The sequence below is a fragment of the Polistes fuscatus genome, unplaced genomic scaffold (genome assembly GCF_010416935.1).
Source record: "Polistes fuscatus isolate 324 unplaced genomic scaffold, CU_Pfus_HIC Scaffold20, whole genome shotgun sequence".
NCBI lineage: Eukaryota > Metazoa > Arthropoda > Insecta > Hymenoptera > Vespidae > Polistes > Polistes fuscatus.
Genome location: NW_025113097.1, coordinates 1,808,119 through 1,827,191, shown reverse-complemented (window position 1 = coordinate 1,827,191; position 19,073 = coordinate 1,808,119). Strand labels below are relative to the sequence as shown.

The 19,073-nt window shown below is 30.1% G+C and overlaps 1 protein-coding gene across 1 annotated transcript; it reads left to right on the top strand.

Annotated features, from left to right (window-relative positions):
- The first annotated feature begins 1,978 nt into the window (after positions 1-1,978).
- On the top strand, positions 1,979-17,749 carry LOC122517483 (ecotropic viral integration site 5 ortholog). The gene is made up of 11 exons (XM_043635881.1): positions 1,979-2,405; positions 4,495-4,644; positions 4,699-4,824; positions 5,530-5,835; positions 6,285-6,549; positions 6,744-7,106; positions 7,761-8,438; positions 8,539-9,021; positions 9,114-9,212; positions 13,925-14,083; positions 16,625-17,749. Exons 1-11 carry the CDS (start codon positions 2,185-2,187, stop codon positions 16,667-16,669), a joined length of 2,895 nt encoding a protein of 964 aa, XP_043491816.1. The 5' UTR covers positions 1,979-2,184; the 3' UTR covers positions 16,670-17,749.
- The last annotated feature ends 1,324 nt before the right edge of the window (positions 17,750-19,073 follow it).

The window sequence follows — 19,073 nt, the reverse complement described above, 5'->3', positions numbered from 1 at the left end:
TTTTCCAGTACGTGCCTGGCAGTTCGACGTTGCCGGTTATAATCGACGAGGAAAAGAGAAAACCATATATATATGTATATAGAAGAGAGAGAGAGAGAGAGAGATAGATAGAGAGATAGAGAAATAGAAAAAGAAACAAATAAAAAGAAATAATAGAAAAGAAGATAGAGAAGAGATAGAAAGGTGGGGGTGGGGAGATAGGGAGAAAGGGTTGGATGAGGAGAAAGTAGGATTGGAAATAAAAAAAAATCAAACAAAATAAAGTAGAGAAAGAGAGAGAGAGAGACAATAGAATCGATAACGATATAAACTCGTAACGAGATTCTTTACAATTAGTTTCGATAAAGATTAGGATCGGGGATTTTGTTCGGGAATGATGATGATGATGATGATGCTGTTTTCATCTTTCTTCTCATGTCAGTGCAATTCGAACGACGACGACAACGACGACGATCAGCAATTAAATCTACGATCTACGCGATCTACGTGTACTCGAGGGATAGTTACGAACAAAATCGATAATTAATATTATAAAATAAATATATTAATTATCCGATTATTTTCCTATAGGATTGTTCTGAGTGTTGATTTCGTATTTTGGATTTTGTGTAATTTTTATTATTATTATTTATTCATTTATTTATTTATTTATTTATTTATTTATTTATTTATTTATTTCTTGTTTCGTTTAACCACAGAACTCGTTCTTATAATTATCTCTCTTTCTCTCTCTCTCTCTTTCTTTTTTAATTATTGTTGTTGTGGTAGGGGAAGAAATATTTAGGGAAAATGTTTCATCTATGCATGCATGCATCCATGCATTCACGTATGTATGTATGTATGCATGTATGTATGTATGTATATTTATGTGTAAGTGTAATAAGTATATTATACCATGGATGAGATAGTGGTTTAGAACGATTCGCATGGATAGAAGTAGTGCGAATAAGATGAAATGTGATATGTAATAACAATCTGTTTTCTTTTTCTTTTTTTATCTATCATTCTCTATCCTTTTCTATCTTAATTTGATCTTTTTTTCTTAGTATTTTTATGTATTTATTTATTTATTTATTTATTTATCATTATCATTATTATTATTATTATTATTATTTAGTCGAACGTACGCAATTCAGTAAACGTAAATCCGTAATATTATTACGCTTGAAAACGCGGTTTGAAACTAGGATGCGTGACCGATCTAATGCAACTCGTTTCTTCTTCTTCTTCTTCTACTTCTACTTCTTCTTTTACTACTATTACTTCCTTCTTTCCTTGTAAAAAAAAAAGTAAAATAGAAGAGAGAGATAGGTAGAGTATGGTAGTTTCGAGAAAGAATTATGAAAGTAGTCGAGAACTTTACTTAGGATTCTTGGATAGATAAGAAAAAGGTTTCTACAACATTTTCCCCGATCCAGATTTTACTCTGAACAACTCTATTGGGAAATTTTTCCCAACAATGGACGGATAATTATCTCTAAAAAATTGGTTATATTCTTAATAGAGTATAAAATATTTAATATATAATAATATATTTGTTATAAACAATATTAAGAAAAATCCAACGACAAATATATTGGCGGAATAAAAATATATTAGAGATTTGTTGCAATATTTTGTTTAATGGGATTTATCGTTTATCAAAAATCGATTTATTTTCATTAGAAAAATATTCTATTAACGTATGTCTATTCGTTTTGTTTTATACATGTATATGTTTCATTCTACGTTAAGAATGTTCCTCGTATACAATTTGTTTATCTTTCCCACTGATTTTTTTATTCACACGCGTTAATTGTTTCCTCTTTCTTCTCTAAAGTTATTCTCTAATAATTATTTATTTAATCACATATCTATATCATTTATCTATACAGAAGAGAGAACAGAAGAAAGCAATGGGTATTTACAATAAATTATTTTATTGTAAACATCCGGTATTATCAGTTAATTTACGAAATAACGAATTTAAATATCGTAGATCCAATGAAATCGTCGATCCATGGAAATTTAATTGATCGTGAAAAATATAAAATTCAATTGAACTTTTTAAATATTTCATAAGCACATACACACACATACATAGACAGTTGTGTTGTGTTGATGTTGTTATTGATTTTATTAAAACAATGAACACCTTTAAATCAATGATTACAATCAAGAATTAATTTTGACAATTTTGCAAATATGAATGCGTTTGTTGGAATGTGCGTTGCCAACGAGTGGAATCATCACGAAAAAAGTACCGTTATAAAATGTCAAGAAAAATCCCGATTAAACGTGAAGATAAACAAAACGAAGAACGGAATGGAATCAACTTTACCGCCACCTCATAAGATTTTTATGGTCCTACGTGGTATCCTGACACCTGCGACTGCTCGACTTATTCGGAATAAATTATCTAAAAGGTAGAAATTAATAATAACGAGAAGATTTCTCAAAGGATAAATTTTATCTTTATTCTTTTTTCCTCTTTCTCTTTTTCTCTCTGTCTCTCTTTCTCTCTTTCTCTCCCACCCTTCTCCCCAATTTATTATCTTCCGAACAAAAATATATATAAATATATTATAAGTTAAATTATTTCATTAGTATTACTATTACTTGATATAATATATTATTTTAGAAATAATTTATATATTATATTACGAAATAATTATAATAATATATTCGTAATTCACATAGACAAAATGTTGAATAGAAAAGGTATATCAAACGTATCATTTATTATTTTCCCAACATATATATATATATATAGTATACGTTTATATATAGTGTATATAAATATACTATAAGTTAAATTATTTAATTAGTATTATTATTGTTTTACGAAATAATTATAATAATTTATTCGTAAATTCACATAGACAAAATGTTGAGTAGAAAAGGTATATCAAACGTATCATTTATTACCTTCCGAACAAAAATATATATAAATATATTATAAGTTAAATTATTACATTATTATTATTATTGTTTTATGAAATAATTATAATAATATATTCGTGAATTTATATAGACAAAATGTTGAGTAGAAAAGGTGTATCAAACGGACCATAAAGCAAAGAACACTACCAACATTTTATTAGTACCGTCAGCATCCAGAATAACTCGGTGTATCTGTTATTCTGTCTTTTCTCATCGAGAAAGATAAAGATAAAGAAAGAATCAGGTTGCTTGGAGCGTTGGTTTCGTTCGTTCGTTCATTCGTTGGTCTCTTTCGAAACGAATACACCTTTGTTATTCTACCAAGACATCGTTAACTGCCGTTTTGAGAAGGGCTGCAGGCAGGAATATAAAAGTTATAACGAACAACAACAACGGTGCTAACGATGCCACGGTTTATTGCACTCGATGCAACGATGTTGCACTCGAGGAGAGGGAAAGAGAGAGAGAGAGAGAGAGGGTAGAAAAAAAACTCCGGGAATTGTTTGAGAAGTGCTCAGAAAATGAAACGGCGAAAAATAAAATAGGGGAAGAACCAACAAAAATGTAACATTGAAGATGAGTTTGAGAGATCTAGTACTCGAGGGGGTGAGGCTGGGGGGGATAGGGTTGAAGGGGTGTTAGATGGAATTCGTTGTGTGAATATTTTGACACTGAGAGAGGAAATATCGAGAGAAAAAATAAAATAAAAATCCCTTTTCGCTTGAATATTTGACAGGTGTTTTTTACGGTCCGTGTCGAGACGAACGTATGATTATAAATCGCGTGGGAAATATTAAATAAATAAATAAATAAGAAAATAAAAGAACACATGCAAGAAATTTGCGAATCCGTTTATTCTTTTCCATTTTTTTTATTTTTCCCCCTTTCGATCATCATTCGAAAAAAGAACAAAAATAGTCGAGAGTTCATACGACTAATTGCAAGAGTACAACGATATATATATACACATATGTATGATATGAAGAAACACATTTTTATTTTTTTCTTTTATCGCGGAAATATATTTATAACGATTGGTCAGCATTCCATCGGATGGATTCGGTTCTGTTATTACAACAACGTAACAACTTCGGGGCGTTTCCCCCTATCAACGGGGGAAATTGCTTCGAAGGCTAATAAAATCATTTGTTAGCTTCGCATTTCGTTCGGATTTCATCTTGCTTGCTTGCTTGCTTGCTTGCGTGTGTTAGTTTTAATATAAAAGGAAGAAAAAAATATAATGTTAAATTTCTACTCGAGTCTACTCGAATCATCGTTCTCATCCTAACAGCTGCAAACATGTTTTTCAAAGTCGTTACTGTTTTGATCGAATCGTACGTAATCGGTGATTCTTTTTCTTTTTTTGTCCCCCACCCCTTCAACGAGGTTGTAATTATTTTTTTGTTTTGCGAACTAACGGATCGTAAATTTGGAGTGATTTTTTGTTTTTATTATAAAAAGAATATACGGACGGAAGTTTGTAATTAAATTTGAACGAAGTTTTAAATGATTTTTCACGTGTAACATGTATATTCGTCATTTTCTAACGAATTTTATTCTTTATTGTTTCAGGACTCGTGAAATTGCTAACAACAACAACAATAATAATAATAACAATAACAACGACACTTCAGTAGGACAATTAGGATCTACGCGTCATGGACCTCAGCTGATGAGCCTGCTTCGTTTATGCACCACTGTGCACCAACAACAGCAACAGCAGCAGCAACAGCAACAACAGCAACAGCAATCCTCATCTTCACCCCAGTTCGGTAGTTTGCAGTCCGACAAAATATTTCCGAACCCGTCGTCGGAATTTTATCAGGTGGAGAGGATAAATTTGTCACAGGAAATTCCTACCGACGAGCTGGCTCTACTAGCTAAGCTGGAGGAAGCCAATAGGTAACTAAATTTACATTTCGAATAGGTTCTTAACGATTCTCTTCTTCTTCTTCTTCTTCTTCTTCTTCTTCTTCTTCTTCTTCTTCTTCTCCTTCTCCTTTTTTACCGTCACTGTGTCTCCGGTCACGTCTGATAGAATTTTATTACCAACGTGAATTTTGACGAATCCCTTTAAACTCTTTGTTGCATCCACAGGATTGTCGGATTATTCAAAAATAGACCTGTGTTGCATACAGAAATGTTATTTCTTTTTTAAATGAAACAAAATTAGTATATTCATTTTATTAATGAAAGTATTGTCTAATGTAAAACCATAAAAAAAAGAAAGAAAAAGAAAGAGTAATAGATTAATTAAATTTGTTATTATAGGGTGGGACTGAAATAGTCTCACCGTGTTTATTAACATGTCAGCCAATTGCAATTCTTATCCTAGCATGCATTACGATGCATCAAAAAGGTGGTGGGATACTTTCAATCCCAGGCGTGTCCCAAAACAGTTATTAAAAGAGAAATAAAATGAATTTCATTTTGTAATCGCAATTACTTTCGCTTATAGAAATGCATTCGAAAATAACATTTCGTTTTCCATTGAAAATTCTTTTAAATATTTGATTGAACAAATGATTGATAAGGTAAAAGTATAATACGTATACTGTGAAACGTTAAACTTATTTTTAGAAGTAATTGAAATTATTTGATTTGCAGGCTCATAGAATCGGATGCAAAGTCGCTTAACTCGCTGCAGAGTAATCATAGTAGAAAAGGTTCGGACACATCTCAGGTGTCCGTGGCGTCGGGGGGTAGCGGAGGTAATGGTGGAGGAGGAGATGCTGTTGCTTCTGCCGCAGCTGCTGCTTCTTCTGCTGCATCCCGACGTCACACCACGGCAGATGGGGAGGAAAACACGTGGAGTCTTTGGGGTCACATAGTTGCCGATTGGGATTATCATTGGAAGAAGAGAAAAGATTTTGTCAAAGAATTTGTACGACAGGGTATACCCCATCATTTCAGGTAAATTTTCTTCAATGGAATGTATAAAAATATATAATAGATAGAAAGATAGAGATAGAAATAGAAATAGTGGGTGGGCAAGGGAAAGAGAGGAAGGGGAAAGAAATGTGCGTGTGTGTGAGAAAGAGAGAGAGAGAGAGAGAGAGAAGATCACGTTGTACATATTGTATATTACATAACTATAGTGATGTTGCAAAAGTAGGACATATGCGAACACACGCATATGTGTGTATCATCGTCGTCGTTCATGTAAACAACGATAAAATAGTCCACGTAGTACGATGCATCTTCTTTTTCTTACAATTAGTTTAAATAAATAATTGACAAAAATAAGTTATTGTTATTTAGAATTATTAGCAATTGTTTGTTCTATTTTGTCAAAACTTGGAAAGTTTAGATTAATTGTTAGACGATATTTAGTGATTGACCAGTATTAAAAACATTTTTAGGGGTATCGTCTGGCAATTGTTGAGCGGCGCACACGATTCTCCTGTTAAAAAGCAGTTCGCAGAGTATATCAAAGCAACGTCAGCCTGCGAAAGGATAATAAGGAGAGATATAGCAAGAACATATCCTGAACATGACTTCTTTAAGGAGAAAGATGGTCTTGGTCAGGAGAGTTTGTTTAATGTTATGAAAGCTTATAGTCTTCACGATCGCGAAGTGGGTTACTGCCAAGGTTCGGGATTCATTGTAGGATTGCTTCTCATGCAGGTGCAGTATTGTGTTCCTATTATAACGGATGACACGCGATGGATATCCTCCTGACCGTTATCCTAAATAATGTCAAAAAAAAAAGAAGAATTAAAAAGAAAGAAAGATAGAGAGAAAGAAAGAAAAGAAAGGAACAGTACGCCCAACATTTACCCGTTGTTTTCAACGATTCCCTTTTTAACGGCTTGTTGCAGCAAATGCCAGAGGAAGAAGCTTTCGCAGTATTAGTAGCGCTTATGCAAGAGTATCGTTTGCGAGATATGTTTAAGCCGAGTATGGCAGAATTAGGGGTGTGCATGTATCAATTAGAACATTTAGTCGCCGATACGCATCCCGAACTACACGCTCATTTCACGGCTCAAGGTTTTCATACTTCGATGTACGCCTCATCTTGGTTTCTCACGCTGTTTACCACGGCACTGGGACTACCCCTCGCCTGTCGTATCTTTGACGTATTCCTATCCGAAGGAATGGAGATTATCTTCAAAGTTGCGCTGGCTATGTTGCATTTAGGAAAGGAGGATTTACTCAGTTTGGATATGGAGGGCATGTTAAAGGTAATGATTATTTTCACATGGTTGGATAGTCCAAGTGTGTGTGTGTATATATATATATATATATGTATGTATATATATTAAAGTTATTAACAGGTTCACTATCGTTAATCATTTATCTACTTATCTATAGATTAATATCATTTTTATTTGATATATGTATATATATATTGCGTACTTGTGTTATCTTTATATTCGTTATTTATGTAAGTTTCAAATTAGATCAAGAAACTGATGGTTAATTTCCTTTCAACTTTTCATGGATTCTTAACGAAGGACAGTGAACGTTGTTAATACTTTATTGGCGGCGTGAGATAGTACGTAAAACGAGGTACTCATCGCGGTAGATCGATGTGCGAGACAGCTTTTGTGTCAATGAAGTCACGCCTACGCGTTCGTAGAAGAAAAAGTAGGTCGGTTAGCAACAATATGTATTTCCATTTTACAGATACCACCGTGATCGCGTTTTTTTATGTTAATGTGCATATTTATTAGCATATGTAAAAAGACAGTTTTTATATTGAATATATTTATACGATTATATTATTTGTTTGATTTTGAAATAGAATATTATTATTATTATATATTGTTAATTGTGTATGTTAATTATAATCATATGTCGATTTATTGTATATTAATGGGAAATATTTGATACAGTTTTTTCAGAAACAATTACCAAGCAAAGCTGAAAAAGATCCGGACGTACTTATGAATTTGGCATACGGCATGAAAATAAATCCAAAGAGGATGAAGAAGCTCGAGAAGGATTATACCGTTCTCAAGATGAAGGAACAAGAAGAGATGGTAGAATTACGAAGATTAAGGGCGGAGAATAAATTATTAAGACAAAGGACTGAACTTTTAGAGGCAGAATCTGCTGAACTGGCGGACAGATTAGTGAGAGGTCAAGTTTCTCGTGCCGAGGAAGAGGAAACTGCGTTTGTAGTGCAAAGGGAATTGGCTGCCCTTCGACACACGCATCTTGAGACCAGTCATCAACTCGAACAGGCACACGATGAACTTAGATCGTTGTCTCTTCTTTTAGAGGAAAACGTGAACTCGCGACAGTCCTCGTTAGACGAGATCCTGTTGAAGCAAGAAGCGTTGACGCAAAAGGAAGAAATGATACAGTGCCTGCAAGAGCAATTAGTTAGGGTCAGACTGAGCGAGGCTGAAAATGGTGCAACCATCAGGGAACTCAGGGCCAGAATACAGGAATTGGAACAAGATAAAAAGACATTACGCGAATCTACTCCTGACAATTCTGTTGCCCATCTGCAGGAGGAACTGATTGCTGTTAAACTCAGAGAGGCAGAAGCTAATCTCTCTTTGAAGGTAAAAGTCATGTTTTTTTTTTTTTTTTTTTTTTACAGCAACGGGTCTTCTGTTCTTCTTTTTATTTGTTTTAATAAATAATCGCGGTGTTTATCGGTAGGATCTTCGGCAAAGGGTTGTGGAATTGAGTGCTGCATGGCAAAGGCATCTGCAGGAGCATAGATCTGCCCAATCCGCTCCTGCGGCGGATTCAACGCCGAAAAAATTACTTTTTTGGGAGAACAGAGGTCACGAAGTACAAAAGTACGAGGAAGATCTGATGACCACTAGAATTCGTGAAATGGAAGCCCTTACCGAGGTTAAAGAACTTAGGCTTAAAGTCATGGAACTGGAAACTCAAGTACAGGTCGCTACGAATCAATTGCGTAGGCAAGATGATAATAGTAAAGTACTTAAAGAAGATTTGGAGAACGCTCGTGCCAAGGAAAAGGTACTCGCTACCAAGTTGAGAGACGAACAGCGTAAGTACGCCGATTTGGAATCGAAAATGAAAGATGAGACCATGATGGCTAGGATACGTGACGCCGAACACGCCCAATTAGTTGCCGAGCTCACGCAGAAAATTTCCTTGCTCGAATTAAAGGTAATTTTTAATTTTATTCGATATTTAATTTACGTATAGATTGTCGTTTTATCTTTTTTTTTTTTTTCTTTTTCCCTGGATTTTCATTGTAGAACGAAGAAATGTATGCGGAGGGTGAGCTAAGAAATAATTTAGACGACAGCGAGAGAGTAAGAGAACTTCAAGATAAAGTTGCGGAATTAAAAGCTGAGGTAAGTAGGAAAATATTGTTTGTAAAATAATTTAGACGGAGAATTATGTTATTTAATTGCATCAAATAGAAGCAATTTTATAAGTTGCAGTAAGGGGTGAAGTTTTGTCATTTATGATTATGATGATGATGACGATGATGATCGTAACAAATTTGGATAACATGTATCTTCGTAAATCGCATCTGTCATTATTATTATTATTATTATTATTATATTATTATTATTATTATTATTATTATTTTTATTATTATTATTATTATTATTAATATTATTATATTATTATTATTATTATTATTATTATTATTATTATTATTATTATTATCATCATTCGTTATATTATTAGATAATGTAGGTAAGTTATTTTTTTGTGTGCATATGAACGACAATAGACCACGACGTGTTACTTTTACGAAGGAATGCAATTTGAAGAAAATATTAGGATATAGTTTAGAGTAATCATCGTTCGGATTTGCGTAAAAAATATTTTACCCGAAAGTATTCTATCTTTTCGTATCGAAAATTATTATTACGTATTTAAATTGAAAAAAGAAAAGAACCTGTAATTCTTTGACAAATTACATAGAAGTAGCTGTAATTGTAGGAGCCTGTAGATTGACGATTGTTTTTTTAGTACCCCACAATATAAACAGACGTTATGTCTATTTTTGCGTACAAGAATTAGAAAATATTAAAAGCTTGTAGTTCGTAAATATTAAAAACCTCCCCCGCATCGTATCTTCTCGTAATAATAGTGAACGGAGTAAAAATGTATTATCTAACAGCTACACACGTGCGATACGAACTAATTTTTTTATATATAATTCTATTATTTATTTATTAAATTCATATATACACATAACAACTTACTAATACTCTGAGGAAAGGAAAAATATAGCTTGTATATCAAATTGGAATTGGAAGATTTCGAAATATCACTTATTTAATGTTTTAACTAATATTTAATGGTATTGCTTTTCATGCATTTTTTTCAATGTTTTGCCTCCAAATTTGATGCACATCCTACCCACAACAAAGATTTTCTATTTATATGCAATTTCAATCCAATTGTGAATAATTTCGGAAATGACAAATATTTTCTAAATTTTTGTGCATGTCTTTAAATGTTGACCTGTACAAAAATAAGAATAATTAATGTGATATATATATATATATACGCATATGAACACACACATACATATGTATATATATATATATATATATATATTTTTTTTTAATTATATATATATAATTGTTTCTTTTATAATTTTATGTTACTCCAAACACACATTTCTAAAATTATAGTAATGAAAATTTGTAAAATTATCAATCAGTGGGGCAAAAAAAAAAGAAAAAAGAAAAACAAAAAGAAAAGGTATTGTAAATTGTGCTTATTTTCTAATATGTAACAATAATTACTGTGTTACACTAATAAATAATGTCATGCACAAATTGCACCTCTTACTGCAATGTAACGCTAATTTCCACGCTTAGTATTGGACATTGCTTTTAATTATAAAACTTACATAAATTTAAAATAGGCTAAATGATAAAAACAAGAAAATTCGAATAATCGGTTTATTGGGTACGTTTATAATCTTATCAATTCTAATTTTCATTCATATAACATCTGTATGTTCTGAGTTTGAACGTTTGAAGGGCCATTCCTTGTTCTAACAATCCTTTAGATTAGATACTTTACTACATGTTGACACACACGTGGTACACGAGACTTTAAATGAACGCATTTTAATTGTTACAACATATATATCGTTTACTTATTTATAAATAATATATATATATATATATAATAAATATATATATAAATATATATATATAAACTATATTTTTATACATATATATATATTTTTAGCATCCATTATTAGTTGCAGTTGGTATACATAATATATTACACCAACACAGAGCTTTTGTGACATCGTGTGTGAAAATAATGTGATCGGCAGGTACCTCTATGCATTAAGGACGCAGTACGTTCTGTCATTTATCGTTTATCGTGACATTGACTTCCTTTTTTAATAAAAGTTCATCCCATTCTGAAATAATATGCTAAAAGCCAGAATAATTCACAAAGCTTTTTAATTCATTTCTCGAATAATTATTTTCTTTTATATATTTCATATTTTTTTGCAAATAAGTATATATATATAAATATTAAATTATGACAAATATTATAAGTCACGAAATAATGCTTTTATATATTGCGACTGCGCTGGTTTTACATTAAGCTATTGTTATTACCATTAAAACACCCATTTTAGTTATCTCCATGTTTAATCACGGAATTATGTAATTAAACAACGTCGTTAGATTTAAACGCTTATAATTATTATTAGACAGAATATATATATGTAATATTTTCTATCATTTTGTCTGTGTGTAAAAGAACAAATCTATATTATTATTATTAATAATAATAATAACGTTTTCATATAACATAGCTAAGTACGACATCCATTCAAATATCATCTGTCTCGTTCATTGGCCCTTTAAAAAAAAAAAAAATGTTACATTAGTCAATGGGGAGTTAGCACAGCATAGAGAAAAGAATACGCATACTGTTATAGAATTATAATAACTTTGTTAAAATATTAAGTTCGTACATTTGTGAAGAGAGACAATTATATACAATAGGAAAAAAATTAATTTAAATGAATTAATATAACAATTATTTTCTCTTCTTTATTTGTATTTGGAAGAAATGTGTCACGCGAAGTGTGTAATGAACAAGAAGAACTAAACTGCTAATCCTTAAGTGTATAAAGGTACCAAAACACTACGTTTAATACTAATAGAAGGATCTAATCGTTTCTGTAAAACTAACCCTCTACTGCTGTGTTATCTCTGTCTCCTTAGTTCCCTACGCCAATCACCAGCCCGGAGACTGAACCTTGGCGCTGGGTCGAGTAAGTCTTTACCCATCTGTAAGCATTATTTTTTATCATTTCATATGCGTAGCATGGTGTATATATAAATACCCTATATTTGTTACATTATTCAACTAAATATTCCTTGTTATTTATTATACATTTTATCTACCATATATCGTCTTTAATTAGTTTGTATTAGTCTCTGATGATGATCATTATTTCCCCTGTATTATATCTTTTATTACATTATTTTTATTACAATTACACATACATATATTATTATATATATATAATATTATTAATATATTAATAATATGATTATACATTATATTACATATAATATTAATAACATATATATATTTAAAAGAAATATGTTATGTTTTTTATGCCATTCGAAATATGACGCATTAGTAGAGTTCCAAAGAAAGAATCGTTTTATCTTTTGTTGTTAGTTTGTTTGTATTATTTATCGTCGTGACATTTTAGTTCTAGCTTTCATGATGAGATTTTATAACATTGTATATAAGAACACGTAATGTAAGCAATCATAGACATTCCTAGGATGACTCTCGGGACGATCATTAGTATTTTAAAAATTATATTCAGATATTATATCATTTTTATTCCTATTTTTCACAGGTAAAAATGTATTATATATTTAATAATACAAATGATAATATTAATAATATTAATTAATATATAATATATATATAGGGATTGTTGGGTATTTGATAATAATAATACTGTGCATGCTTTTGCATCATTATATTATAATCCTACATATTACATATATATATATATATTTAACACGTTTCTTTATCTTTCATATTGTTTTTATTTTTCTATTTCGTATCATTGTGTTTTCTCATTTCTAATTTCAATATATTAATTTTATTTTAAATCGTATCGTTCAACATTCGCACGAATAATTATATTATCACGTTTCTTTATCGTAATTAGTTTATTAGATCGATAATAATGCTTAAGCCAATGCTTTTTAAAATAAATCATAAGCATAAGGAATGTCGTTGCATAGTTGTTCATACACAAATAATAATAATAGTCGCATGCATCGTCGTCGTCGTCGTCGTTGTTGTTGTTGTTGTTGTTGTTTCTTGCACTATTTTGCGTCATTGCCATTGTTTAATCGAGTAGATAATATAAAACACGTATGTATGTACGTAAAATCAATTCGTAGGAGAATCAGAATCAAAAATTATCCTAAAACTTTCGTTTGTTCATATATCTTACAATTAGATATATTATTTAATATACATAATCATTTAGGGGGATGATCGTATAATCATTCGTTTCGTTCTTATTTCGTATATAATTATAATAATAATAATAATTTTCTTAATTTCTTAATCGTGTGTGGTGTGATAAAATAAATACAAGTATTATTACGCTAAAATAATTTGAATTTGAATTTTTCATTAAAAATAATATAATAATAATAATCATTATATACGAAATAAAATCGTACGATATAATAATCGTTGTCGTCGATATTTTTAGCGTCATGTTTTTAGGAAAAAACAAAGGGAAAAATATAGTTTACCCGCCCACATCTCTTCCCTTACCCTCACCCTCGAGTATGAAAGAAATTTGTGTTGTTTGTTGTTTTGATAAACTGACGATGAGAATGATTGAAAAGAGAACGAGCAAATAATATGAAAAAGAAGATGACCAAGAAGAATAAGAAGAAAAAGAAGAAGATGATGATGAAAATGATTTTGATGATGAAAATGATTTTGATGATGAATGTAATCGAACTAATTCGTTTGTTAACACGGTTACAGTTTGAAATGATGATATTTTTCACAGGTCATGAGGCTAGAAAGTTGGAAACAACGTTGGACCGGGCATGGTGATCATCAACCAGTTCGAAGTTTTAGTATCGAAACTGAAAGTGAGTTGGACGAACGGGATCTTAGGATTTGTCTGCCAGATCATATCAATACGACCACTCCAAATTCACCCGAGGTATAGAATTCTACGTCTAAAATGTTAGACGCTAAATATTAGGCAGCTAATTATTATTGTTCAAACGATACTCTCCTCTCCTCCTCGTTTAACGTCAGAGAAAAAAAAATTGGGTTTAACACCTTTTCTTCTTCATCGTATTTTCTCTCTCTCTCTCTCTCTCTTTCTTTCCAACTCTCTGTGTCTCTCTCTCTTTCTCTTCATCTTTCTATATAATTTTAGAAGAAAAGTAACAATGTTTTATTTCAAAGAAATACTTTAACACTTCGAACCGTTTTTCATCCCTTTTTCGATGCGTAATTTTGACCCACCCTATACAAGAAACAAAGAGAGAGAGAGAGAAAAAAAAGGAAAGGAAAAATAAATGAGGAGGGGAAGAAGGTGTTTTTTCAAAAAAGAAGTGAGAGAAGAAAATATGAATAACATTCGATTGAACGTAGGTGGGGAAAGAAAAAAAAATTACGAAAACGCAAAAAAAAAAAAGAAGTATTATATTTTATTCGTGAAAATCGTCGTAAAAAAAAAAGAGAAAAAAAGAAAAAAAAAAAGGAAAATACAGACAGAGACAGACGATCACGAGGAATTTCATTCACGTAGTTGACAACGTTTATTAAATTATCATAATCAAGCTTTTCATTTTAAAAACGTTTCTTTTTCCTCTATTTTCCTTTCTCCCCCTCCCCCCTGCCTACACCCTTTTCTTTTCTTCTTTCTCTTCCTTGTGATATTACCTTTTTTTCTTTTCTTTTTTTTCGGGTCGGGGGTGAGGGAGGGGTGAGAAGGAGGGGTTATTTAAATGATTTATAATACGGTTGACCGTGTCGTTAGTGTGTTAACGTTTTTCTACGTACGCTTTATTACCGGGATAATAATAATCGTGCTATTAACATAAGTTATTGATAGCGTTGCAGGATGTCAACCATTACCTATGATTCATAGCAGTGACTATTATCGAATAGATCGGTGTTGTTCTTTTAACTATGCATTATTGATATTATCGAAAGAAATAAAAAAAAAGGAGAAGAAGAAAAACGGAAAAATAGAAAAAAAAAGAAAAAGAAAAAAAGAAATTATAATAAAAATACGAGGTGAAAGATCCTCTCGTGTGTATGTTCGTTAGAACGAATTTTTATGGGGAAACGTGCTGCTGACTGTGTTCGTCGAATTCTTTTGAATTATCCTGTAAGAAAGACAAGTAATAATATTAATTTTTTTGGAGGGAGGAAAGAAATCCATTATTTTTGCGTATTTTTTTTTTATATATTAACGTAAAATTAATGAATTTCTTTTTGTTTCCAACATCTAATTTAATTATGATAATGCAAACGTGATTCATTTATTCTTTACAGACTTTTCATTCGTGAGTAAAGAAAGACAATAATTAATTGATGTAATTATGCTTATAATCATAATATTTCGTGATGATTTTATCGAGTAATAAAAAAAAAAAGAAAGAAAGAAGAAAAGGAAAAAGGAAAAGAAAACCGATGAAAAATTGTACATCAACTCGTCGCAGCACGTTTCTCATTATTTGTATCATATTTTATAAAATATAACGTAGTTACAACGAATTATAAACGTATGACTGTCCATAATCGAAAAGAACAATATTTCATAATCATCATTTCGAATAATTTTTCAATCGAATTTTAAATTTACTTCGATGGATTATTTATAAATGATATTAACATACAGACACACACACACACATACACACATATACATATTCTAGATACATTACGCATATACTAATATATTTATACAAATGATCGTGCTAATATATCTTTCTTTCTTATTTTTTTAACTTGAAAAGCTTGATTATAAATTCGTAAACCGATCGAAAATTGCGCAAGTTTGATAAAACCTAAAAAAGAACGAACGAACGAATGAATTTAATTTGATTTGATTTTATTTTTTGTTTTATACGCGTTAGCTTAACTTTCCAAATTGAGAGATTTAATATTATATGCGGACTATTGTTATAATTTATTATTAAAATTTTGATCGAATTCGTAGAATGAATGTATTCGATTTACAAAAAATAAAACAAAAAGAAAATTAACTTACTGACTAAATAAATAAATAAATAAATAAATAAATAAAAGCAAGATATTATAAAAATCAAGGATCGGTTCTCATTCTTTCGCGTGTATGTGTATATTAATTACAATATATATATACATATATAAATATACGTGCGTTTAAATATTATTCAAGTAATAATGTAATTTGAATAACAAGGTGTGTAACGTGTAATCTGACGCACAATATATACAGAAAGAGAAAGAGATTACATTTTACACGGGATTTATAATTTCCAATGATTTGCAATTTTACAATTAAGCGTGTATAATCGACGATTATTAGCGACGAATGATGATTATTATTATTATTATTATTATTATTATTATTATTAGCAATATTATATATTATACATTTTTAATTATAACATATAGTATATATCGTATATTCGTGATAGAGAAAAGAGCAGATTGAATTTTTATTTCCTTCTTCAATGAATTTCATTTTAAACGATTGCAGATTGTTGAAACTGAGACCGAACGAGGTAATCGGGAGTACTTGTAAGAGAAAATTCAAATAAAATAAAATAAGAAAAGAAAAGAGAAAAGAGAAAAGAAAAAAAGTACTGAACAAACGATTAAAAAAAAAACACAAAAACCATAAGAGAAAAGATTAATGCCCGGATAACTCGTTCCTTAACAGTGACCTTCCCTAGGATGTGATAATAACTTCTTTATACGTAAGTAAAATCGTCGTTTGGAACAAGAAATATATCGCCTAAATTTCGATGCTACAACGTGAGAAAAATAATGGGAAACAGCAACAACAACAACAACAACAACAAAAAAAAGAAAAAGAAAAAACATAATTATTTAAGAAACTGCTTCTTTGTCTCTTTTATCATAATTATTTCATTTTTAGCCTACACATACGTTAATAGGTGTTATACATATATACATATATTATATATGTATGTGTGTATATGTATTTATAAGATATACAATATTTCACGACAATTTAAGTCGTTTTATTTTCTTCGCTTTGGCCTAACTTCTTGTAATCCAATTATTATTTTACTTACTTATTTTTTATTTATCTTTTTCTTTTCTTCTTTTATTTAATTTAATTTCATTATTCACATTTGTAAATATAATTATTGTTATATTGTATGAAATTATTAGCGACACACTGTAGAGAAAGCAAAGTTTGCACTGATCAACGAGGATTAGAATTTATCTATAATTGAGATATCGCGTTATGAATTTATATAATTATAATTATTATTTATAATATATAAATACTAATAATAATAATATTATATAATGATTATTATTATTATTATTATTATTATTATTCGCTTTCGTGCATGCATGCGTGCGCGTGAAATTTGCATGCGTGTGTTTCGAACAGAGCACGACACACTAATGACACGTTTATGATAAATTTATTTTTTCATTATTATTATTAATAATAATAATTTTCTTTTCTTTTCTTGTTTTATTCTTTCGAAAAACTTATTGCCTTTCGACGCGTTAGGTTTTCGATTAGCACGTAAGAAAATTTAATTAATGAAATTGCAATTTTTTTGACTGTCAGATGCAGGCTAAATCTGTGGATGATTAAAAAATAACCAAACGAAAAAGAAAAAAAGAAAAAAGATATTTATTCGAAGAGATTATAATATATATACACAAAAGCAAAAAAGATAATGATCAAATGAATTATTCGTCTATTATTAATTTGCGTAATTAATTAATTCGTGTAAGGGTAATGATATATTGAAAAGACAAAAAAGGAAACCTATACGTGTTTCAAGAAAAAAAAGAAAAAAGAACAAAAGGATAAGAAAAAAGGAACACATATGCACACAGGGTAAAAATTATGGTAAAACAAAAAAAGGAATAAGGAAATACTTTATTAATCCTTATTTACATATACACATATATATATATATATATATATATATATATATACATATATACATCATACATAAATTACAAAAATACTTTCTAATATTTCATGCATATATAATATTATTATTATTAATAATTATTACACGAATAACAATAAAAAGAAAAATGGAATGATAAGATTAGAAAACATAATGGCAGAAGTGCGAAGCTTATGAACTTTCTCTGCACTGTTATACTGATTTTTTTTTTTATATAAATATGTAAATGTAGACTGCACTTTTGATAATATATATATATATATATATATATTATCACATTGTATTCCGAGTATAATACGTAAATAAGTATATACATCGATATCTCGTAATAGTAAGTTTCTGCAAATCCGTCTTTGTAATTAACGTTTTTTTAAAAAAAACGTTCGTTGTGTCTGTCCGCTGAACGAGGAAGAAAAAAAAATATGAAAAAATAAAGTAAAACACGATGACTTTTTATCATATTATATTATCTGATGGAGGGAAAAGAAAAAAATGATGTTTTACGTAAAGATTCCTTAATTATTAAATTATAATTTTTCTTAAAAATATATTTTACATATATATATATACTTAAACTTTAACATTTCACTTAAATATGATTGACTTATGAAGACGATTATTTAATTCTAACAGTGAATAAGTAAGCTACTCGAGTGAGCCACTATAGTGGCCATCGACCTGGAAAAAATAATCGCAAAAGCCACTTTAGTGGCAGGCCCGCTAAGGGCGATATCGGTAATTGTAGTGCTCTACTTTTATCTTTTCGAGCGTCGGTAACTACCACTGTCGGTAACTACCACTGTCGGTAATTTTCCTATTTTTAAAACATCGACCGTTTTTAATGAGAGTTTGTACTTTTATAATATTGACCGTCAGGAACCTAAATACAAAATATTACTGGCGTAGAGTAAAAAAATTTTTAAGTCAACTATTACCGACAGTGGTAGTTACCGACCATTGTCGGTAAATTTTAAAACATCGACCGTTTTTAATGAGAGTTTGTACTTTTATAATATT